This window comes from Lepidochelys kempii, chromosome 6, assembly GCF_965140285.1.
Source record: "Lepidochelys kempii isolate rLepKem1 chromosome 6, rLepKem1.hap1, whole genome shotgun sequence".
NCBI classification, from domain to species: domain Eukaryota; kingdom Metazoa; phylum Chordata; order Testudines; family Cheloniidae; genus Lepidochelys; species Lepidochelys kempii.
The window spans coordinates 91,388,617-91,412,527 of NC_136385.1; the positions used below are offsets into that span (position 1 = coordinate 91,388,617).

Genomic DNA, 23,911 nt, shown 5'->3' on the forward strand with positions numbered 1-23,911 from the left:
GCGTCCCACACATCCCCAGAACACAAAGCAGGGCATGTCACATACAGGGAATGAAGGTCCAGCCAGCTACACTCGGCATTAACTCTAGCAGTGTCAGATGAGAAGAGGGCCTCACAAAGTTCCCAACCTACCATGCTCCCATTCCAAAGATGGGTCCAAGCCTGCACTGCAATCTGTATTTGAGCAAGGCCTTCTGCCTCCACGCAAAGGTCCCTCAGTGACCAAGGCGCTTTCAGGAAACTGCTGCATCGTTTCAGAAAGAGAAGCAAATCCAACACAAACACATGGGGAAAGGGTGGGGCTGACTCTCAACAGATTGTTTGAGTCAGGCAGGCTTCTCTTCAGGCTCAGCAACATCTTGCTGAGCCTGTTAGCTCCCCTTCCTCCAAACCCATCCCTTATCTGCCTGAATGCATTGACCCATCATTGCAAAGATTCCAGCTCCCACAGGGAGAAACACCAAGGTCTATGACAGAGGCTAAAATTCAGTGCCCGCTCCCTGCTAGCACTGTAACCTGTCACTTTGCACCAAGCTCTGTTTGCATAGGGCTGGGTTCCAGAATATCAGAGTTCGGAGTTTCCCCCTTCCCCAAATTCTAGCTGCATGGTACCTAATGAGCTTAGCCAGTTCAAGTGACTCAGAGTAACGCGATGGTCACAGACAGATGGGAGACACCAAGCTTCGAATATAAAAGGAGAAAAGACAGCGTGCAAAACCAACTGCAGCTGTCATAGAAACAAGTTTTATTTCATCACTGCCTTAGGAGTCCCCAATCCCACCACAACCTCCCCTGCCCCCACCATCCAACAGGAGGTCAGAAGCCCCTTTGTAGTCTCCAGTGCTTATACTCCCCTCCCCTCTTTGGGGACAGTTCCTGCAGAAAACCTCCAGTCAGCATGTATCATGTGCAAGATGGCTCTGGAGGGCCATGGCTGGGTCCCAGCGGTGTCCAGCTGGGCCTGGGAGGAGGGGAAGGGGAATTGCCCCTTTACTCAATCAGCTTCTTGGCCTTGAAGAAGCGACGCAGATAGAAGACCTGCCAGGTGGCCAGTCCAATGAGACAGAACATGGAGAAGATGCTGAAGTACAGGACCCGGATGTTGGTTGACTCTGAAACAGACAAACCAATACAGAGAAGCTCAGATGCCCAGAGTCAGGATAGAGGATCCTCTTGAGGGGAAGGTCTCCCAGAATTCATCTTCCCTCACTCCTACAGAGCTTCAACGGTGAAATTTCAGGAAATTTGGTGGTGAGGAGGAGGGAACTGGGGGCTGAGCAGATGCAGCACCAACATGAGGCTATTTTCCCATGGCAGAATCGTGAGCATTGTGTGGGAGGAAAGGAATTGACTTCTAGAAAGGACTGGTTGAGCGTTCCCCTCCCAGAAGTTTAAAGGTGACAGCTGTAATTGCCTAATCTCCAAATTCTGTCCCATTAACCCAGACATCGTGAGTGTATAGATCTTACAGCTGCAGTCGTCCCTGGGAGTACATGGACTCTTACCATTGGTGTCCCGCATCTCCTCCTCTCGTTTCTTCATGTAAGCAAAGTCATTGACAATGGACTCAGAGAGGTCCTCCAGGCGCCGCAGTTCCACTTCCAGGGGCTTCAACTTCTCCACCTTAGCAATCTGTTAAGGGGAGAATCAGTGAGTCACTGAGCTAGAAGCAGCAGCTCTTACATGGGCCGAGGCAATCAGCCCGAGCCCATTCTTCATCCCCACATGGCCCAGATCTGGGGCATCTCTCCCTTATGACAGTGTCCTCTGCAGACCAGAAAACCACAGGTAACCCCAAAACAGCGAGGTTCTGCACACTGTTACTCCATCTACCCCATCCACTCCTAGCAAGACACGTGCTCCTGCTCACAGCAGGAACATAGCATGTGTGCACGTATTTAAACACATTCCCTTCCGACTCTCCCTAGTTCTCATTCATTCAGAATTGGTTTCCGGGGCTTGGGCTGGTGGAGTCTGCCATGTGGCTGAAAGTTACATGTTCTTGTGTGGGTGGTGTGGTAACTCCATGCCAAAGGCCTGCACTCAGGCCCTCCCCACATGCCACAGGAAGGGTACAGAAAAAAAAAAAAAGACACAGGAAATTCAAATACAAAGCCCACTCTGGTATTGCAAGAACTTCAGGATTGAAAATTTAAACACAACAAGTCAGAAAGTTCTAAGTTCCCCTACCCAGAAGCATGGTAACTTGACTACATTGCACTTAAATCTAAGGCATAAACATAAGCACACACAATATGGGAACACGATGTAGATGGGAGCTGCTGGGAACAGAGTGGATAAAAAATTGTTTATTTTTTTTTAAATAAAATGTTTTAGATTTTTAAAATTTAAATATGATTTTTTAAAAAATGTAAATACAGGTTTATTTTTAAAAATACACTTATTTAAAGTTAAATTTGAAATTAAGTTATTATAATCTATTCAAATAATTTAAATTAAATAAATAATATGTCTGGTGCCAACTTTTTTAAAAAAATCAAACCACTGAACTTATTGAAGTTACTGGCTAAGCACCTTGAGTCAGCTTTTGACTGCAGTAGCCTCTTCTGCAGGTGCAGAGAGAATATTTTCTTCATTTCAGTTCATTCACCTAGTTCAAGTTAATGACTAACTCATTAAAAGTTAAGAAAGCAATAGGAGTCAAAAGAGCAGAAAAACTAGTTTCCCCTCTTTCATCTATAGGGATGAGAGGATGAGATCTACTAGTTCTAAAATCCTGAAGAACGCGGTGACCAGAAAAAATTACCTCAATTCATTAACTATGGATAATATTTCCTTTGTTTAACAAATTAATTAGATTTAAATGCAAAACGTATTTTGATAAACTTTTTTCTTATGTATTCAGCACATTTAAAATAATTTTCATTAAATAAATAAATAAAATACCGTGTGTACATTTTTCACTGAATTTGAATTTGTATACAAATAGAGCTAGACAGAAACTAGAAATAAAAAATTATCATCTAGGAAATAAGAAATGCATCATTCATTTTCTGACACAATAAAAATATAAAAATCAAGAATCCAAATAAACAGAAGTTCAGCTACATAATAATTGCTTAAACACATGTATAGATACAATGTATCCTTCCTGGTTAGCAAAAAGAAGTACCAAATTTAGTGTAAAATCTATATTGGAAAACCAACATGTTTTAATGGTTATCAATCAATGAGAATCAAACTTTCTTTAGGAAAATAACTAAAAAGTAAAAAATGAAAAACATGATTAAAATTGATTATTTAAATCAAGGTTTCCTGCTAATTTAAATAATGATTAAAATCAATCAGCTCTGGCTTGAAAGCAGATTACATTTCTTGCCATTGCTACATCTAAATTCTCCACCTTAGTGTAGCAGTAACACAGGTTCCTGCTCTGAATTCACCATTATTAGTATTGCCATCTGCTCTGTGGAGCCATATAGATGTGCTAATATACCTAGTAAGGAATCTATTTGTCAAAAAAATGTTCCTGAATCTTTTTTGTTTTCTGTATTGTTACAGACATACTTGCTGACAGGTATTTTGAAATACATTACCAAAATAATTGAAAATGGCGTGATTATAGTGTGTTATTCTGACAAATAAAATTTGCAGAATTTTTGATTTTTGGCACAGAATTCCCTCATGAATACTATTTGTTTCTGCAAGTAATTGAGTCACTGTGTGAGGAACACTGCACAGAGTGAGTATCCCCATTGAAACAAATGCTTTGCCAGACTGGGGCGTTAGTGAATGGCATAGCTAATATCTAATGTAGTACTCAGCATGTCACTGTACAATCACTGGACTAGAATTGAAATTGTTGCAGACAATAGATTAGAAATGCAATGGGAGTGGAGGCTCCAGCATGGCAGCAGGGAGTGCATGCCACTGGCTGCAGAGGTGGGGGATCGCCCTGCCCCCCCCCCCCCGGACATGGACTTGGCAGTGGGGCTGCACCCAACCCTTACACAGCACAAGGGCCAGGCCTGCCCCACCCCAGGGCCCCATCCCTCTGGGCCACGTGCATGCATTAGAAAGCGAGAGGGACACACTCTCACACACACCCAACCTGCCCCCCTAATCCAGGTGTGGGACAAGCAGGCTCAGCCTGCCAGGATCCAAGTGTGGAAGGGTTAGTGTGGGGGAGCCAGGTGTGGGTGAGTGTGTTCTGTGGGGAGCAATCTGAGTGTGGCCGGCTCAAGGGGTGGGGAGGTCCAGGTGCGATCTCGATACACAGAGGCTTGAGGGGGGGTTCCAGGTGCAGGGAGAATAGGACTCGGGGGGGCAGGGGGGAGAAGGTGGTTGGGGCTCAGCAAGGAATGTCTGGGGGAGGAAGCATGGGTCTTGGCAAGAGGGGGACTAGGTGCAGGGAGCTCAGCAGGGAGGTCTGAGTGCTGGGGGAGTGGGACTTGGTGGGGTGGGGGTCTGGGTGTAGTTGGTTGGGGCTCAGTAGGGTGGAGGTCCGGATGCAGAGGGCTCGGCAGGGTGGGGGTTCAAGTGTGAGGGGCTCAGCAGGGGATGGTCTGGGTATGGGGGTGGGAGTCTGGACGAAAGGTGGGGCTTGGTGCAAGGGGGGTCTGGATGGGGGGGTGGCGGTGTGTGTGTGTGTGTGGGGGGTGGGGTCTGGATGTGGGTCTGACCCAACCCTGGCCCCAGGAAGGCTTGTGCAAGGGAAAAGGAAGTCCTTTCTCTCCCCTCCCAGCCCAGCTGGAGCCCAGCACATGGTAGGAGTCACTGGCCGGGGCATCCCCAGCCCTACTGCTCCCTCGCTCTGGGCACACCATGATAATGAGCAAGAGGGACAGAATCTTGCACTCCCACCCAGCCCCCTGACGTGGTGTTTTGTGTCTCCCCCCGGCTGCTCCCGATGCCCAAACCAGATGGTACCACGCTGCCTGGGACCGGTGCATGAATCAAATACTCTGCAGACAAAAAGGTAAAATCTGCAGGGAACAATCATTCTGTGCTTGTGCAGAGGTGCAGAATTCTCCCAGGAGTAAAATAGACAGCACAGAGTATTCTGCTCAAGCTGCTTTTTGTGCAGCCAACAGGGGGAGCTCAAAGCTAGGGATTCAAAAACAGTGCCTTTTAAAAAAAAGTAGCAGCAAGAGAGAGTGGATTTAAAAAGATATTTAGAATCAGACCGATTAGCAGCGAATTGATCATTTCAGTAAAGGGCTTTTCGCATACCATGCCGCCACCTCAATTAACCCCCCTTCCCATACAGGGGCCCGCAGCACACAACCTTTCCCAGTAGCTTTGGGTACGTTTACACTGCAATAAAAATCCCGCAGCACCAGGTGTCAAGAGCCCTGGTGACTCTGGCATGGGTTGCGGGGCTAAAAATTGCAATGGAGAGTTTCAGGCTCGGGTTAGAGCCTGGGGTCTAAAACCCCACAAGGAAGGTGGGTCTCAGAGCCCCAGCTCTAGTCCAAGCATGAACCTCTCCACTGCAATTTTTAGCCCCACAGCCTGAGCCCTGAGACAACTGACCCAGGCTTTGAGACTGGGTGCCACAGGCTTTTTACTGCAGTGTAGACATACCCTCAGTTACTAAATCTCTGGTCAGGCACCTGATGAAACAAGTCTGGAAGTGAGACTCAGATGACTTCCTCTATGATGATGTTCTCCACATCCAGAACTGAAGGATGGTGAATGGAAAGGCTCTACTGGGAAAAGCATAAGCTTCTCACTGGACCAAGCCCTCAACACCCCTTTGCATACTTGCAGGACTGAAGGGGGTTAATCCCCTACAAATATACCCAGGGCTTCCAGGGTACCCACCTGTCCGCCACGATGCCACTATTCCATGATTAACAAGCATGGACGTTCTGAGAGCTTGTCTACAGTGGGATTTTTGCAGTGGCACAGTTACACTGGTGCAAACTCCTACCTAGTTGTGCTGCACTAGTATGAAAATGACTTGTACAGGTGCAGCTTACCTAGTTTGAAATTGGGGTAAGCCACACAAGTGCCAATCATTTTTTACACTGGTGCAACCCATCTATAATAGGAACTTGCATCTGTGTGAACGACCCCCACCCCCAACCCTACCCATCCATCCTTCTCTCTCTCCACTAAGACTTAATCAGCCACTTGTCTTTGGGGTAAGAATTTAATTTGATTCACAGTTAGAGGGATACTGAAAGCTGAATTTTGCAGCAGGCCTCAACTGGCACCATATTTCAACATGAGGGGCAATAGCACAGTCCTTTGAATCCAGCTCTATGTAATTCATAGACCGTGCACTAGGGGGCAATCCTTCCTCTGCCAGCTATGACCAAGCTCTTCCTCTCTGTGTTGTGACTACTTGGAGGTAATGTGCAGTACCAAGAAAGGACAGACCTCTTCTGCAGAAGGGGCCCCAAAAATGTGTGTGGGTATTGGACACCCAGCATCTTCATTGGACCTTTCTCTAGGCCAAGGAAAGTCCTTAGGGCATAGGAGCTGCTGAATCAGGGGGTTTCCCATGTCTGGAGGCCCTGTTTTCACATATTGGAATCATAGGACTGGAAGGGACCTCAAGAGGTCTTCTAGTCCAGTTCCCTGCACTCATGGCAGGACTAAGTGCTACCTAGACCATCTGTGATAGGTGTTTGTCGAACCTATTCTTAAAGGCCACCAATGATGGGGATTCCACAGCATCACTAAGTAATTTGTTTCAATGTTTAGCTACCCTTACAGTTAGAGAGTTTTCCTAATGTCTAACCTAAATCTCCCTTGCTGCAATTTAAACTCATTATTTCTTCTCTTGTTCTCAGTGGATAAGGAGAACAATTTCTCACCCTCCTCTTTATAACAACCTTTGATGTACTTGAAAACTTATGTTCCCCCTCAGTCTTTTCTTCTCCAGACTAAACAAAAACATTTATTTTTCAATCTTTCCTCTTAGGTCATGTTTTTTAGATCTTTAATAATTTTTGTTGCTCTTCTCTGGACTTCTCCAATTTGTCCACATCTTTCCTGAAGTGTGGTGCACAGAACAGCGCCCAATACTCCAGCTGAGGCCACAGCAATGCTAAGTCGAGTGGAAAATTTTTTTCTCATGTCTTGCTTACAACACTCCTGCTAATATTATGGGAATGCTGCCTCATGTTCTCTTTCAGCCTCACTGTGTGGGACTGAGCAAGAGCCTTCTCCTCTGCCACTCCAGCTGCTAGCACCTCTCCTTATCTCTTTTCCTTTGATTACTCTCCTAAAATAAGTAAGGGACACAGAGTGGCACGAGGATTCTGTACACTGAGTAAACACCACACAGTTGCACGGCTCCCTCTCGCCCTAATGCTAAGCTTTGCCAGTAGGGATGATTAGGAATGCCTGCCCACCAACACTCTGCCTGGCATACACCATGGGGTGGAAACACTGGGGCAGACTCTTAGCCTGAGTCTATTTCTCGTTGCCTAATCTCTGGGAGCAGAACCTGATGTGTAGGTAGATAAAACGAATGAGCACTGTCCACCTCAGCGTGGATAGAAAGGAGAGGCAGTGACTTCTGCTTGTGGGAGAAGGGGAGCCTGCAGGGTAACTTGACAAAAAGCTTCTTGGAGAACAACTCCCTTGGCTTTCTCTGTGGGTGCGGCCTCGGCCCAGCTGTGCGCATCAGGTTCACGGCCTAACTCAATTCCTAGCAGGGAAAACAATGGTCTTGTGCTTGAGGTACTGGGCTGAGACTTTGGAGATCAAAATTCTTTTCTTAGCTCAGCTACAGGCTTCCCAAATGACCTTTGGAAAGTCCCTTCCCCTCTCTGCGCCTCCACTCTTCATCTGTAAAATGGGAATAATACTTAATCTTTCAAATACACACAATTATAGTCCTGTTATATTCCCACCTAAACACATTTAGCACCAATCCCCATTTTGCTGTTCTCTGAGCTCAGTACAATTTGTTAATATCCAGATGGTAGAAGCCCAGAACTGGCTGTAGTGTCCCAAGTGCAGTCAGCCCAAAGCACAGAGAGGGCCTGTCCCCTCCCTGCTCCAGGAAGTGAGGTCTTTACCTACCTACCTCAGAACAGCACGAACCCTTTTTGCTGCCATCTAACACTGCAAACTCCTGCCTAATTTGCTGCCCACTCTACTCCCTGAACCATTCCTGCTTCCCAGGTATATCCTTTCATGTGGCTTTCAGTTATTATTCTCACTGAACACATACAAGAGCTTTCCCCAGTTTACGACTGATCTTCCCAAGCACCAGCCCTGCAGGGGTCAAAAGCCAGAAAATACAAGCTTAGAAAAAACCTGGGTAACAGTTTACAAGAGAGCTACCATACTTCACTTCCCTCTCCCTCCCCAAACCAGCTAGTGACTGTCCCAGGTAATTGGTATCCCATGTCCAGGCCAAACAACAGGGGCCCCACCTGCGGCACGAACAGCAAGGCACAATCCTCCCCACGTACTGCTCAGCATGCCTCAGCACTTCAAGCCAACCTGCAGACTTGTATTGGAAGCTCTTCTGACTGTGAGAAACACTGCAATTGTCCCTGGAAAGGCAGCTGCCCCCTCCGGGGAGGCTGCGGATCAGCACCTCTCGTGGCTATGAATGGAAATTATAAAGCTTCACATTTAGGAGGATTTGCCTTTTCCTTGCATTGCCCTCTGCTGTTGGGGCAGTGGAAACTACTGATGTCAGCCTGTTATTGAGCCCAGTACCTAAACCCAAAAACCAAGTCATGCTGGCTGGCTGAGAAACTTACCTCTTGGGCCTTAGCCCACCCAGAATTAGAGCAGCAGGGTTTTTTTAGATCTCTACCGCATGAGAAGCTAATGGAAGCTCCCAGCTGCAGATAGGCTGTCATCACAGCTGGGAAAGCAGTTTCCTATCGCAAGCCCCAGATCCAAACACAGCATCATGTGATTGCTAGGAAGGAGCTCGGAGGTACCGGCAGTAGACAAGGGACATACCTCCTCATAGTTCTTTGCTTCCACTCCATGCTTCATGTCCAGGATCACGAGCTGGTCCAGCATCCGCCCCGTTCCTGGAAGCGCATTGAAAGGATTCATTGTGTGCAGCTCTCAGGCTGCCAGGAACTAACCAACCCCCTCATTGGAGAGAGATTAACAACACTCCTCCCCCGGGGAATCTCCAGCCAGCTGCAGAGGCAGCACAGTCCTGCTTAAAATCACAGGACCTTCTGAATGAACCCGGGCTGATGGCAGGGCTCCCAGAGACAATGAGAACAAGCTGTAGCTAAGAGCACTAAGCGCGCAGGACACAAGCCGCTGCCAGGAACCAAAACTGTTAAAATGTGCCCAGACTTTGAATTGGGCTTCCCAAGGCAGAGGAGACACAGCCACCTCCACTCAGCAGACGGGCTAGAGACACACACGAGTAGAGCAAGAGCTACAGACAACAGTCACCCCAGGGTGCAGGGCATTGCAAATATGAAGGGGGACAGCCAAAAAATAAGCTAGGGGAGCCTAAAGCCAACAGGGGCTACAGCCAACTACCACATCTGGGAGAGGACAGGGGAAAAAGATCACAAGTATATAGGATTTTCCAGAGCATCTCATATTTCAGCCACATCAAGCTGCCTGTTCCACCACATCACCCAACTAGGAAGTGTTCGCAGATGAGAGACCCTCCCTGTCCAAATACCCTGTAGCCTAAATGAAAGTGCCTGGACACCACCAGTTCTAATCTCACCTCTACTGATTGTGCACTTCAGAATCCTTATCATGAAGCACAGTCAAGGGTTCCCTAGGAGATACTCACATATCATTCCCTCAATTTACAAATAAGTTAAATGCAGAGTTACACAAGGTCACTTCAAGCAGAGCTGGGAAAATATCCCTGATTTCTAATATAACAGGCACAAGTTTTATTCCCCTCAGCTACACAAGCTTTCAGAATGAATGTGTCAAAGCGATGTGTTTGGCTATCCTGTCTCTAACCAACCACTTCTCTAACCATTAGATAACACTTCCCTCCGAAAGCCGAGAACAAAATCCAAGATTCCTACTCTCCAACATTCTACTGCTGTCTACCAAAAAGTTGTATAACCCACTGGCAACGTGTGTGTCTTGCACCCTCTTCTAGAGGCTGTTCCACACTGAGTATAAGGTATTCCTTTAGCTCAAGCAAGAGATGTCTCTGCTGTGGATCTGAAGGCCCGGGATTCAGACTTGGGGAGGGAGGAAGGTCCTTATGGTTGCACAGGATGGAATTTTTTTTGTCTAGTAGTTGTTTAAAAAACTGGTCAATATAATTCACAGAGAGAGGAAAAATCCTTAAAACAGAATTAAAAACCATTACAATCTGCCAGTGACACCATGATACGCAGCAAACCCTGGTGGTTTCACATTTCAGCAATTTGCCACACGTTTTGTTTATGTCATGCAGACAAATTAGGAGGCTGAGAGGGAGGGTGGGCAGCTACAGCCAACAGTCACACAAGGGCCTTCAACGCACACAGATCAGCGGGGGATTTTTTACATATTATGTAAATTACAGAAGTTTGGGTGGGGTTTTGGGACCCTCAGGCTGAGGTGAGGAGAACAAGAAGCCTGGTGGACAGGACAACAAACCCTGAAGCATGAGATAAGGGGAGAGCCACCCAAGTAGCAGGAAGAGAGTGAGAGCTAGTGACTGCACTAGGGGTGGAGAGCAGGCACTTTGTGAGCGGTTAATATTTTCAGGGGCTTCCAGATGGTGATCCCCTGGGAGGCTGCTGGGCCTAGGGCACAGGGTGGTTTCCTTTGGGTCCCAATGATCTTCAATAAACTCCCTGCTCCCTCTTGTAGCTGAGGAATTGGTGGTGTCAAGACGTGAAGCAAAATCAGTGATCCTGGGGTTTTAGCGACTGGGAGTCCTGATTCACTCTGCCCAGCTCCTGCAAAGCCCTTTGTGAAGATGGGGCCTTTCACGGGCCACTTCAGAAGAGCTGCTGGAGCTACCCCCAAGTGGGGAGAGAGTAGGTGGGCCTGGGGCAACTTCACTGGGGTCCACACGACTACTAATGTGCCAGCTCAGAGGGGAAACATGCAAGTTAACCTGTGTCCTCAGACGAAACTGTTAAAGGTCTGTTCTCCCCAAAAGGAAGGTAGGAAGAGAACAGGCTGCTCCAGACAGACAGGGTCTCTGTGCTCCTAAGGCGGGGTGCCAGGCAGAGAGGGAAGGTGCTGCCCCAGGCTTTGGCGGTAAAGTGATGCTCCAGTCCCCCCGAGAATCCAGCTCCTGCTATTCCATTGCCGGGGGTGGAGAATGTGGCCAGTTCTCCACACTGGCCTTAACAGCAATTCTGACCTGAGCCTTGTAACGCAGCAATTGTCAGACCAGGGCAAATGGATAAAGGAGGAGGGAAACAGCCTGATGTACACCACCCACACTCAGAGGAGATGCTAGGAGAGATCCCCATGTCTGGCAAGCTGCCCTGTTCCAGATCCTGGGGCCCTGTACAAGGAACTGATCAGCCACCTTTCACTTCCTCTTCCCCATTCCTGTGGCTGGGGGTTGAGAAATCCTAGTTGTTCAGAACCCACCTGGCCCAACGGCTCTGCGTTTTCTCCACCAACAGTTCCTGCTGCCCAGCTTGCCCTCCCAGGGAAGCCAGAGCTCTGCTAGTGATGAGTTCCTCCCTGGCTACAGGCCCAGCTGGGGCTGCTCTGCTCACAGACGCCAAAGGGGTCCAGTAGGAAACCCCTTAACAGGGCTGCCAGGCGAATTATCCAACTGAATTAGCTCAGCAAAATTAAATTTCCCCAGAGCTAACATTCCAGAGGAGCCAGGACCTTCCTCTCCAAGAGACTCAACCCCCAAAGCCCTGGATCAGGCCCCCCCCCACCAGTCACCACAGTGCAGCCAACTAGTTTTAACACTCCCTTGTACCCAGGCGTGGGGAAGACGCAGGTGGTTGCCCAACTTGCAACATGCACTGTTTGTAAGGTCTCAGGCACCAGACTCTGGGGGCACAGAGAACAGGGATTTCCAATTCTCATGCAGAGCCAGGCACCCTCAAGTACAAGCCCCCCAGAGAGGACTCCAGGACAACAAGCTCAGTTGAGTGGCTCCTGGCCACCCAACTCTGGAGTCACCTCACTCACTGATAAGTTTCTGAGTGGAGGCTGCATCTGGCTATACTCTGCACCCATCACTACGGAAATCTCTAAAAGAAACCCACAGTGACATAAGGGAGTCTGGAAGCAGCTATTTAAGACCATAGAAGAAGAGCTGTGAGGGGCTGGGACCATGCTAGGAACCCTTGCTAGCTGCTGCATGAGCAAGAAGCCATGCCACCCCAGACTGTGATTATGAAAGCGAAGAATGGGTATGTGATTCCGCTGGGAGACTTCTCAGGAAAAGCCAATGGTGTGGGTGACTCATTGGGGGCAGTCTCCCAGTTGAGTCAGTATTGCCCCCAATACCCCTAGGCAGGACTTTGCTCCTGGAGGAGCCATCTTTCAAATGAGAAATAAAATCAAAGCCCTAATTTGGTCAGGATGTTGGTTATAACACCCTGATTCTTATGCAACGTGGCACAGGATCTTCAGCATTGCACAAGAATCAGAGTATTACAATCTACAGCCTGACCAAATCCCAAGCCAGGTTATTGTCTTCCATTTCAGCTAGTCCTAAATCCGGCGCAGAATAGCTCCGCCATCCCACACCAAAGTGCCTCCATTTAGGTTGGGGGTGGGAGTGAAGCAATCTCTATGGCCAGTCCGCAAAGCGCTCTGGAATCCTGTAGGATAAGGCATAAGAGGAATGGGATCACAAAAGAGGAACCATTGCAGTGACTGTGAGAAGAGGTGAGCACGCCAAGTCAAAGTAAGGCTACAGCAGGGATCAGCCCAGCCCTCCCCAGACGGGGGATGGAACCCACATGCCTGCGGATTTCAGGGTGTTTGTTCTTAACTTGATCGCAGCAGAGAGAGTAGCAAATGCGTCACCCACAGGAAATGGCAGCCCCAGTGCTTGTTAGGCAACTGTCCCTGCAGCACAACGACAAGGACTGACGTCCGGCTCACTTCCTCTTCCCTCTGTCAAAGTATCACTCAAAGGAAGAGACACCCTATGCAACCAGAGGCAACTATCGCAGGGTGCTGCAACCCCACTGGGAAAGGGCTTCAAGCCCAGCACAGGGCTGCTGCAACATGGTGCACCCAAGAAAGAGACCACACTCTACCACCAAAGAGGAGGAGGAAGAAGTGGACAAATAGGGAGGACAAAAGGGTATCAGCCTACTCTATGCTGCCAGAATTGGGATGCGAGGAGAGGCAGCATGGGAACAGCACTTCTGGGATGCCCACCTGCTCCTACAATCACCATCACAATTCCCTGTCGGTGACCCCATTCCTCTTGTGCCCAGACCTGAAGGATCCCATAGTGATCATGCAGGTGAGCTGCAAGGATCTTTTCACCCCCTAATGCAAGCGACAGCTGTTCTGCACCAGTAACACGAAACTCTTCACCTCAGAGGATCCCATTCCTCTCAGCATGAAGAATCCCAAAGTGCTTTGCAAACTGGACATTGAAATTGCTTCATCCTGACCCCTCACCCCAACATATTGCACCAAGAGCAAGGAAGAGGGAGGGCTGGGAGCAGCTTTCTGCACTCACCCACAGGGAGCTTGCTCTCGAAGCAAGCCTCGAACATATCATAGTCTTCAGTGGTGAAGGCGAACTTGCCTTTCGTGGCATCCTCCTTGGAGTAGAGGATGTGTCCAGCTGAGTCAGTTATCTGTAGGAGAGACAGACAGCAAGAGTGGCTCAAGAACAGTCACAGGCAGGAGCACAGTCCCTCGATGACACATGGACAAACTTAACAGGCTCTTCTGGGCCCTCTTTAGGATTTGCTGCATTTTGCTTCCACCTGCCCCATTTCAATTCCTCTTCTCCCCCACGCTGGCAAAAACAGCAGGCTTCTAGGATCTGATGTCACTGGATTTTTAGTTAAAACGTCCTGGACACAGACTAATTTAAGTTGTCTAATTCCCTGAATCCTTGTTCATTGCCTCCTTAGCTTCTCCTTAGGATTGTAAATTCCCAAAGCAACGCTCCGCAAAACACAGAGATACTCTGGTTCCTACAGCGAGAGGTATCGAGGGACAAACAGAACAGACTCCCCAGCAGCAGAACTGCAGAAAGGGCATATGTGCAGCATTAGCTCCAAATGCCAATATGCCCTGAGCTGGGCAATGTTTGGGTGCCAAGGTTTGTAGAAGTGACACCTCACAGCACAGCTCAGAGGCAGGACTGCAGATCAGACAGACTATATATGCAGAAGGAGTAACTGCTATTTTGTGCTGATATCACAAAATTATTTAGATTAATCAAATCTAGAGACTGTTCTAACAAAATTACATTAATTGACAGCACCATGGCAGGTGCCACTCAGGAAACACATCACCATGTATAGCTTAATTAAAACCTCTTCTCAGTGTGCAGCAGTGTTAAAAAAAAACCAGCAAACAAATATGCCAACTGATATAGTGAAGGTTTTAATGCCACTGTATAAATCAATGGTATGCCCTTATGATTCTCCCATCTCAAAAGACATAGCAGAAATAAAGGGGTGCTGAGATGATTAGAGGCCTAGAAAGTATTCCAAATGAAGACATTGAGACCTTCAGGACTACTTACAGAGGAGATACGAAAACACAACAGAGACAACAAAACAGTCAGTGAAATGGAAAGGCAACATATTTACAATGGAAAGGAAATACTTTTTCTATTAACACAACACCTAATTAACTTCCTGCCAGAGGATATAATTGAGGCCAAGAACTTAGTAGGATTCAAAAAAGGTTGAGATATTTATATGGATAATGAGAACAACCAGGTTCCTTAGACAAGTTAAAAATAATAAGGGACAAACTCTCATGCTAAAGAGTATAAGCCATAGCTGGCAGGAGGTTCGGAGGAAACTTCCTCTGTGGGCAGGTGATCCCATAATTGTCTATTATGGGGTTTTTCTTGCACCTTCCTTGGAACTAGGTGGTACTTTTCAGTGTCAGAGACAGGAGGCTGGACTAAGCGACTCACTGCTTTGGTACTGCAGTTCCGATGCAGAGCTTCATCTTAATCCAAGCAGCAGAGAGACTACAAGGTACACTCGATCAGCTTCTTGGTTAGCCTACCCTGCATATCATTCACAGAGCAACTATGATTAACCATATTCAAATTATTCAGGATGATACTGTATTGAGTTTGCACATTGGAGTCCCATGAAGGAAACAAAGAAAAGGACCTACTTTAAAGGGTATCTTGTATTTGGAGTACTGCCTTTTAAAGTTGACTGGGATTCTCACTGTTGTGCTCTGGGGGAAGCTCTGAGTGCTATCTTTCCACAAAAACGGTTGTGCGGTATGCAGGCCTGATCCGTTTTTGCCTTGTCTCTAACACTAGCAGCAGAATGCCAGGGATGGGGGATAGATAAGCGTTCAAATTGCACTCCCTGCATCAGTCCCAAGCCAGGGCCAGGGAACCTAATGATCCGACCAGCGGACCAAATTCGGTGATGAATCCTGATCATGTGCCACCTGAGGCACGTTGCGCATACGCTAAGAAGAAGTAGAGTCCCCAGAAGTAGCATTTCAGACAGTGGCAGCTCTGCTGTCTGCTTCCATCAGTATTGGATACCCGTTATTCAGACTCAATCAGACACATTACCCATCAAGCTGGGCGTGTGGGGGGGAAGCAGCTTATAGCCCAGCCAACACTCTTGCGGAAGGACAGGCTAACCTGAAAGGAATTCTTCTTAATGGTCAAACGTTATTTACAGTAATGCCATCCCCTACAGACAAAGCATTGTTCTCTGTCTTGACAAACAGCCCATCAATTCCCCACACTGCAGACTTAAACAATGAGATAGCCCCATGTGACCAGGCCCAAGCGGGACGTCATCCACCCAAGAGCATCCACTCTGCAGCCAGCTGGCACATTGTGCAGATCCCTCAGGAACAGAGGGTACTTCTGTTAGTGTTGGGATTTCACAAACACACAGGGCCCAGCTCAGTGACAGGAACCATCTTCAATACAACACAACATACCAACCTCCTATACCCTGGTGACCTAGTGTTGGGAGCCTGCTCTGACAACCTGACCTTCCGGGCTGTGGGGAAGGTGCCACCTGGAGACATCCTGTCCTAAACAAACCCCCCTACCCCCACTGCACAAACACACCCAATAGAAAAGGAGCCCAAACCTAACATCCTGAGAACACAAGTGTTGGCCACAGCACCCATGCATGACAAGGGAAGGGGGCAAGAAATGGCTGAAGTGCTGCAAGGAGGTGGGGATGACTTTCAATTCAAGCTTGCTTAACATTCTAATAAACTAAATCACATTTCCCTCTGCCAGTGATACTAACCTCAGTGCCCCATAAAGTGGCAAAGCCAGACTGCAACCCTGGCACAAGAGTAATCCTGCATCAGGGACCTGGCTTTCTGTGGCAGACAGAAGTCTCAGAAGAGGAAGTGGAATCAGATGTACAAAGGATGGGCAAGCAAAGAACCAGGAGACACTGGATCACTGAGTGAGAACAGAGGGGAGAGCACAGTTCTGAAAAGACTGCAAAGCACAAACTCTGCTCGTACAGGGCTCTATAATCCACCACACCACCATGAGCTTTATATGTGCCATGTGTTATCAGAAAAACAACTGCAGAAATATTTGAGTTCTTAAACCACTGTGTATCCATCCTTCTTACAATGAATCCAGAATGCAATGAATGTACAGAGCTGAGGCAGAGAGAGCGAGCGAGCTTAGGCCAGATCTACACTAAAAAGTTAGGTTGATCCAGCTTCGTCACTCAGGAGTGTGAAAAGTGTGGACCTTACTACCGCCTCCTGGGGAGGTGGATTAATTAAAGCGACTTGAGAACCTCCCACCATTGTAGTGAGGATCTACACTGAAGTGCTGAAGTTTGTAGCAGTTTAAATGTAGACATAGCCTAACATTTAATAAATTTAAAAAATATCTAAAAGAGCCTTTCTAGACATAAAAGTAGCATAAGGGCTGATATCCTGGGACCGTCCTGGGTTCGAGGCAGATGTTGTCTCTCTCACTGTGAAGCTGGGAATCTTCCCTTTCCAGTAGGATAATACTTCTTATTCTGGCCCTGAGGATTCATAAGATATTAGACTTAAGATTATCACAAATTCTCAAGCCTTCTGGACCTCAGGCAGGGACAATTAGGGGGGAAAATTCCACATTTAAGAAGAAAGAAGAAGCGTGTCTCTGGCAAACTGATTCAAAAGGTGACACCACTGCTCGTGTGGGTGGGCGGTGATAGTGAAGTTAGAAGTGGCCACCAGAGAGGACATGTTATTGGGTGGGATGCAAGCAAGGCTGTCAAAACTGCATTAGAATGGCAGTTTGTCACATGGATGGTGTATTATTCATGCACACACTGCTTGACCTTAACCTCAGCTCCAACAACCCTTTCACGTCCTCTCATGTCCTTCTTGTGCTCCCACTTCTGTGCTTTCTTCCTTGCATAAAATGCCCTCTAAGCACCAGTGGACCAAACTGCCACCCTCCCCTCAGTAAACCTGCCACTAACAGACCCGGCAACAGCAAGAAAGGAATAGAGTCTCCACATAATGCTATCTCCATGACCATCTCCTCAATCCCGCCACACTGTGTCACATGTAGAGAGCGAGCCCTGGTGTGGCCCTGTTACTGTAACCCTGTCCCAATCTGTAGTCCTACTGTGCAATGTGAAGAGCGAACCCCAGCATCACTTCTGCTGTCACTCTCCTCCCGGTGCACGCAGATCAAGCTGGACGTGGCCTTGTGGCTGTGACAATCCTCCCAGTGTGCCATATGCACAGAGTGAACCTCGATATGCCCCATGACTGTCACCCATCCCCCAGCATGCCACATGCACAGAGTGAACCCCAATGTGGCTCTATGGCTGTGACACATCCCCCCAGCATGCCATGTGCACAGAGTGAATCTCGACGTGGCTCTATGGCTGTGACACATCCACATTGGACTTCACATTGGAGAGCACATGGCAGACTGGGGGCTCTACGGCTGTGACTCCTCCCCCTAAGCATGCGATGAGCACAGAGTGGACCCCAATGTGGCCCTATGTCTGTGACCTACCCCCCGGCGTGCCATGTGCACAGAGTGAACCCCAACGTGGCCCTATGGCTGTGACCTACTCCCTGGCGTGCCATGTGCACAGAGTGAACCCCAACGCGGCCCTATGGCTGTGACCCACCCCCCGGCGTGCCATGTGCACAGAGTGAACCCCAACGTGGCCCTATGGCTGTGACCTACCCCCCGGCGTGCCATGTGCACAGAGTGAACCCCAACGTGGCCCTATGGCTGTGACCCCCCCCCAACATGACATGAGCACAGAGTGAACCCCGATGTGGCCCTATGGCTGTGACCCACCCCCCGGCGTGCCATGTGCACAGAGTGAACCCCAACGCGGCCCTATGGCTGTGACCCACCCCCCGGCGTGCCATGTGCACAGAGCGAACCCCAACGTGGCCCTATGGCTGTGACCCACCCCCCGGCATGCCATGTGCACAGAGTGAACCCCAACGTGGCCCTATGGCTGTGACCCACCCCCCGGCGTGCCATGTACACAGAGCGAACCCCAACGTGGCTCTAAAGCTGTGACCTACCCCCCGGCGTGCCATGTGCACAGAGTGAACCCCAACGTGGCCCTATGGCTGTGACCTACCCCCCGGCGTGCCATGTGCACAGAGCGAACCCCAACGTGGCTCTAAAGCTGTGACCTACCCCCCGGCGTGCCATGTGCAGAGTGAACCCCAACGTGGCCCTATGGCTGTGACCCACCCCCCGGCGTGCCATGTGCACAGAGCGAACCCCAACGTGGCCCTATGGCTGTGACCCCCCCCAACATGACATGAGCACAGAGTGAACCCCGATGTGGCCCTATGGCTGTGACCCACCCCCCGGCGTGCCATGTGCACAGAGTGAACCCCAACGTGGCCCTATGGCTGTGACCTACCCCCCGGCGTGCCATGTGCACAGAGTGAACCCCGATGTGGCCCTATGGCTGTGACCTACCCCCCGGCGTGCCATGTGCACAGAGTGAACCCCAACGTGGCCCTATGGCTGTGACCCACCCCCCGGCATGCCATGTGCACAGAGTGAACCCCAACGTGGCCCTATGGCTGTGACCCACCCTGGCGTGCCATGTGCACAGAGTGAACCCCGATGTGGCCCTATGGCTGTGACCCACCCCCCGGCGTGCCATGTGCACAGAGTGAACCGCAGTGGGCCCTGTGGCTGTGACCCCCCCCAACATGACATGAGCACAGAGTGAACCCCGATGTGGCCCTATGGCTGTGACCCACCCCCCGGCGTGCCATGTGCACAGAGTGAACCCCAACGTGGCCCTATGGCTGTGACCCACCCCCCGGCGTGCCATGTGCACAGAGTGAACCCCAACGTGGCCCTATGGCTGTGACCTACCCCCCGGCGTGCCATGTGCACAGAGCGAACCACAATGTGGCCCTATGGCTGTGACCCACCCCCCGGCGTGCCATGTGCACAGAGTGAACCCCAACGTGGCCCTATGGCTGTGACCCACCCCCCGGCGTGCCATGTGCACAGAGTGAACCCCAACGTGGCCCTATGGCTGTGACCTACCCCCCGGCGTGCCATGTGCACAGAGCGAACCCCAATGTGGCCCTATGGCTGTGACCCACCCCCCGGCGTGCCATGTGCACAGAGCGAACCCCAACGTGGCCCTATGGCTGTGACCCACCCCCCGGCGTGCCATGTGCACAGAGTGAACCGCAGTGGGCCCTGTGGCTGTGACCTACCCCCCGGCGTGCCATGTGCACAGAGTGAACCCCAACGTGGCCCTATGGCTGTGACCCACCCCCCGGCGTGCCATGTGCACAGAGTGAACCGCAGTGGGCCCTGTGGCTGTGATCTACCCCCCGGCGTGCCATGTGCACAGAGCGAACCCCAACATGGCCCTATGGCTGTGACCTACCCCCCGGCGTGCCATGTGCACAGAGCGAACCCCAACGTGGCCCTATGTCTGTGACCCACCCCCCGGCGTGCCATGTGCACAGAGCGAACCCCAACGTGGCCCTATGGCTGTGACCCACCCCCCGGCGTGCCATGTGCACAGAGCGAACCCCAACGTGGCCCTATGGCTGTGACCCACCCCCCGGCGTGCCATGTGCACAGAGCGAACCCCGATGTGGCCCTATGGCTGTGACCCACCCCCCGGCGTGCCATGTGCACAGAGTGAACCGCAGTGGGCCCTGTGGCTGTGACCTACCCCCCGGCGTGCCATGTGCACAGAGCGAACCCCAACGTGGCCCTATGGCTGTGACCTACCCCCCGGCGTGCCATGTGCACAGAGCGAACCCCAACGTGGCCCTATGGCTGTGACCCACCCCCCGGCGTGCCATGTGCACAGAGCGAACCCCAACGTGGCCCTATGGCTGTGACCCACCCCCCGGCGTGCCATGTGCACAGAGCGAACCCCAACGTGGCCCTATGGCTGTGACCCACCCCCCGGCGTGCCATGTGCACAGAGCGAACCCCGACGTGGCCCTATGGCTGTGACCTACCCCCCGGCGTGCCATGTGCACAGAGCGAACCCCGACGTGGCCCTATGGCTGTGACCCACCCCCCGGCGTGCCATGTGCACAGAGTGAACCCCGACGTGGCCCTATGGCTGTGACCCACCCCCCGGCGTGCCATGTGCACAGAGTGAACCCCGACGTGGCCCTATGGCTGTGACCTACCCCCCGGCGTGCCATGTGCACAGAGTGAACCCCGACGTGGCCCTATGGCTGTGACCTACCCCCCGGCGTGCCATGTGCACAGAGTGAACCCCGATGTGGCCCTATGGCTGTGACCTACCCCCCGGCGTGCCATGTGCACAGAGTGAACCCCAACGTGGCCCTATGGCTGTGACCTACCCCCCGGCGTGCCATGTGCACAGAGTGAACCCCGATGTGGCCCTATGGCTGTGACCTACCCCCCGGCGTGCCATGTGCACAGAGTGAACCCCGATGTGGCCCTATGGCTGTGACCTACCCCCCGGCGTGCCATGTGCACAGAGTGAACCCCAACGTGGCCCTATGGCTGTGACCCACCCCCCGGCATGCCATGTGCACAGAGTGAACCCCAACGTGGCCCTATGGCTGTGACCCACCCTGGCGTGCCATGTGCACAGAGTGAACCCCGATGTGGCCCTATGGCTGTGACCCACCCCCCGGCGTGCCATGTGCACAGAGTGAACCGCAGTGGGCCCTGTGGCTGTGACCCCCCCCAACATGACATGAGCACAGAGTGAACCCCGATGTGGCCCTATGGCTGTGACCCACCCCCCGGCGTGCCATGTGCACAGAGTGAACCCCAACGTGGCCCTATGGCTGTGACCCACCCCCCGGCGTGCCATGTGCACAGAGTGAACCCCAACGTGGCCCTATGGCTGTGACCTACCCCCCGGCGTGCCATGTGCACAGAGCGAACCCCAATGTGGCCCTATGGCTGTGACCCACCCCCCGGCGTGCCATGTGCACAGAGTGAACCCCAACGTGGCCCTATGGCTGTGACCCACCCCCCGGCGTGCCATGTGCACAGAGCGAACCCCAACGTGGCCCTATGGCTGTGACCCACCCCCCGGCGTGCCATGTGCACAGAGCGAACCCCGACGTGGCCCTATGGCTGTGACCTACCCCCCGGCGTGCCATGTGCACAGAGCGAACCCCGACGTGGCCCTATGGCTGTGACCCACCCCCCGGCGTGCCATGTGCACAGAGCGAACCCCAACGTGGCCCTATGGCTGTGACCCAGCCCCCGGCGTGCCATGTGCACAGAGCGAACCCCGACGTGGCCCTATGGCTGTGACCCACCCCCCGGCGTGCCATGTGCACAGAGTGAACCCCGACGTGGCCCTATGGCTGTGACCCACCCCCCGGCGTGCCATGTGCACAGAGTGAACCCCGACGTGGCCCTATGGCTGTGACCCACCCCCCGGCGTGCCATGTGCACAGAGTGAACCCCGACGTGGCCCTATGGCTGTGACCCACCCCCCGGCGTGCCATGTGCACAGAGGGAACCCCAACGTGGCCCTATGGCTGTGACCCAGCCCCCGGCGTGCCATGTGCACAGAGCGAACCCCAACGTGGCCCTATGGCTGTGACCCACCCCCCGGCGTGCCATGTGCACAGAGTGAACCCCAACGTGGCCCTATGGCTGTGACCCACCCCCCGGCGTGCCATGTGCACAGAGCGAACCCCGACGTGGCCCTATGGCTGTGACCTACCCCCCGGCGTGCCATGTGCACAGAGCGAACCCCGACGTGGCCCTATGGCTGTGACCCACCCCCCGGCGTGCCATGTGCACAGAGCGAACCCCGACGTGGCCCTATGGCTGTGACCCACCCCCCGGCGTGCCATGTGCACAGAGTGAACCCCGACGTGGCCCTATGGCTGTGACCCACCCCCCGGCGTGCCATGTGCACAGAGTGAACCCCGACGTGGCCCTATGGCTGTGACCCACCCCCCGGCGTGCCATGTGCACAGAGTGAACCCCGACGTGGCCCTATGGCTGTGACCCACCCCCCGGCGTGCCATGTGCACAGAGGGAACCCCAACGTGGCCCTATGGCTGTGACCCAGCCCCCGGCGTGCCATGTGCACAGAGCGAACCCCAACGTGGCCCTATGGCTGTGACCCACCCCCCGGCGTGCCATGTGCACAGAGTGAACCCCAACGTGGCCCTATGGCTGTGACCCACCCCCCGGCGTGCCATGTGCACAGAGCGAACCCCGACGTGGCCCTATGGCTGTGACCTACCCCCCGGCGTGCCATGTGCACAGAGCGAACCCCGACGTGGCCCTATGGCTGTGACCCACCCCCCGGCGTGCCATGTGCACAGAGCGAACCCCGACGTGGCCCTATGGCTGTGACCCACCCTGGCGTGCCATGTGCACAGAGTGAACCCCGACGTGGCCCTATGGCTGTGACCCACCCCCCGGCGTGCCATGTGCACAGAGTGAACCCCGACGTGGCCCTATGGCTGTGACCCACCCCCCGGCGTGCCATGTGCACAGAGTGAACCGCAGTGGGCCCTGTGGCCGTGGCAATGGGGTGGGGGTGGGGAGCACTTCCTTCCGTGGGTCCCGCAGAGCCCAGCTCAGGGCCGAGTCACGCCGCTCCCCGACCCGAGCAGGCCCGGCCTGAACCGGGGAACCGCTCCCCCCTCCGGGACTCTACCCATGGGGACCGAGGACCTCGCCCCCCGCCCTCGGTCCGACTGGGCCCCGGCCGCCCCCCGCACCTTGAGATTGGCGGACGGGCCGCTGGCCGCCCCCGGCGGGGCCCCGATTTCGTACTCGCCGGTGACCAGCGTGTCGCGGTGGATCTCCTCGCGCAGGCACTTGCGGGCCTTGCCCGGCAACTGGAAGGAGATGGGCCGCGCCGGGCCCAGCAGGAGTAGGGCCAGGGCCAGGGCCGGGCCGAGCCGAGGGCAGCCGGGAACAGGTAGCGGCATGGCGGCGGATCCGGGTCCCACAGGCCGCGCTCCCCGCCCCCGCGCACCATGTGACCCTCCGCCGGCCCGCCTGCGTGAGGGGGAGGGGGCCGGGGCCACCATGGCATAGGGGGAATGGAGGGGTGAGGGGATAATGGTTCAGGGGGAGCCGGCGGGAGGACAAAGCCATGAGGCTGAGGGCTTGGCGGAGGAGAGCAGGGGTGGGTATGGGAGAAAGCAGGGGGAAGGAAGCAGGGCATTAGGGAGAGCCTCTGGGGAGGACGGGACTGGAGACTTTGTGGTGGAGGGCGGCATTAGCTGTGTGGTAATGTTAAAAGTTGAAGCTGACCAGGTGCTAAAAGAGAGCAATGAGCCCCCAAACAACAACTGACTGCGCCTAGGGGAGAAAGAGAGAAATGTGGGGCTGGAAGAGCCCTGGAGCGCTCAGCAAGTACCGCCCCTGCACTGTGGCAGGACCAAGT

The 23,911-nt window shown here is 52.5% G+C and overlaps 1 protein-coding gene across 1 annotated transcript; it reads right to left on the reverse strand.

Annotated features, from left to right (window-relative positions):
• Nucleotides 1-689: 689 nt before the first annotated feature.
• On the reverse strand, nt 690-23,494 carry TMED10 (transmembrane p24 trafficking protein 10). Its single transcript, XM_073349219.2, has 5 exons — nt 23,238-23,494; nt 13,558-13,678; nt 8,904-8,977; nt 1,505-1,631; nt 690-1,111 (listed from the first exon to the last, which is right to left on the reverse strand). The coding sequence occupies exons 1-5, from the start codon at nt 23,448-23,450 to the stop codon at nt 990-992; spliced, it is 657 nt and encodes a 218-aa protein (XP_073205320.1). The 5' UTR covers nt 23,451-23,494; the 3' UTR covers nt 690-989.
• Between the last annotated feature and the right edge of the window lie 417 nt (nt 23,495-23,911).

Coding starts and splice junctions, on each gene's coding strand:
- TMED10 (XM_073349219.2), bottom strand. CDS start 23,450: ATGCCGCTACCTGTTCCCGGCTGCCCTCGGCTCGGCCCGGCCCTGGCC. Junction 13,679..23,237: donor GCCCGTCCGCCAATCTCAAG/GTGCGGGGGGCG, acceptor TCTCTCCTACAG/ATAACTGACTCAGCTGGACA. Junction 8,978..13,557: donor CGAGAGCAAGCTCCCTGTGG/GTGAGTGCAGAA, acceptor ATGCGCTTCCAG/GAACGGGGCGGATGCTGGAC.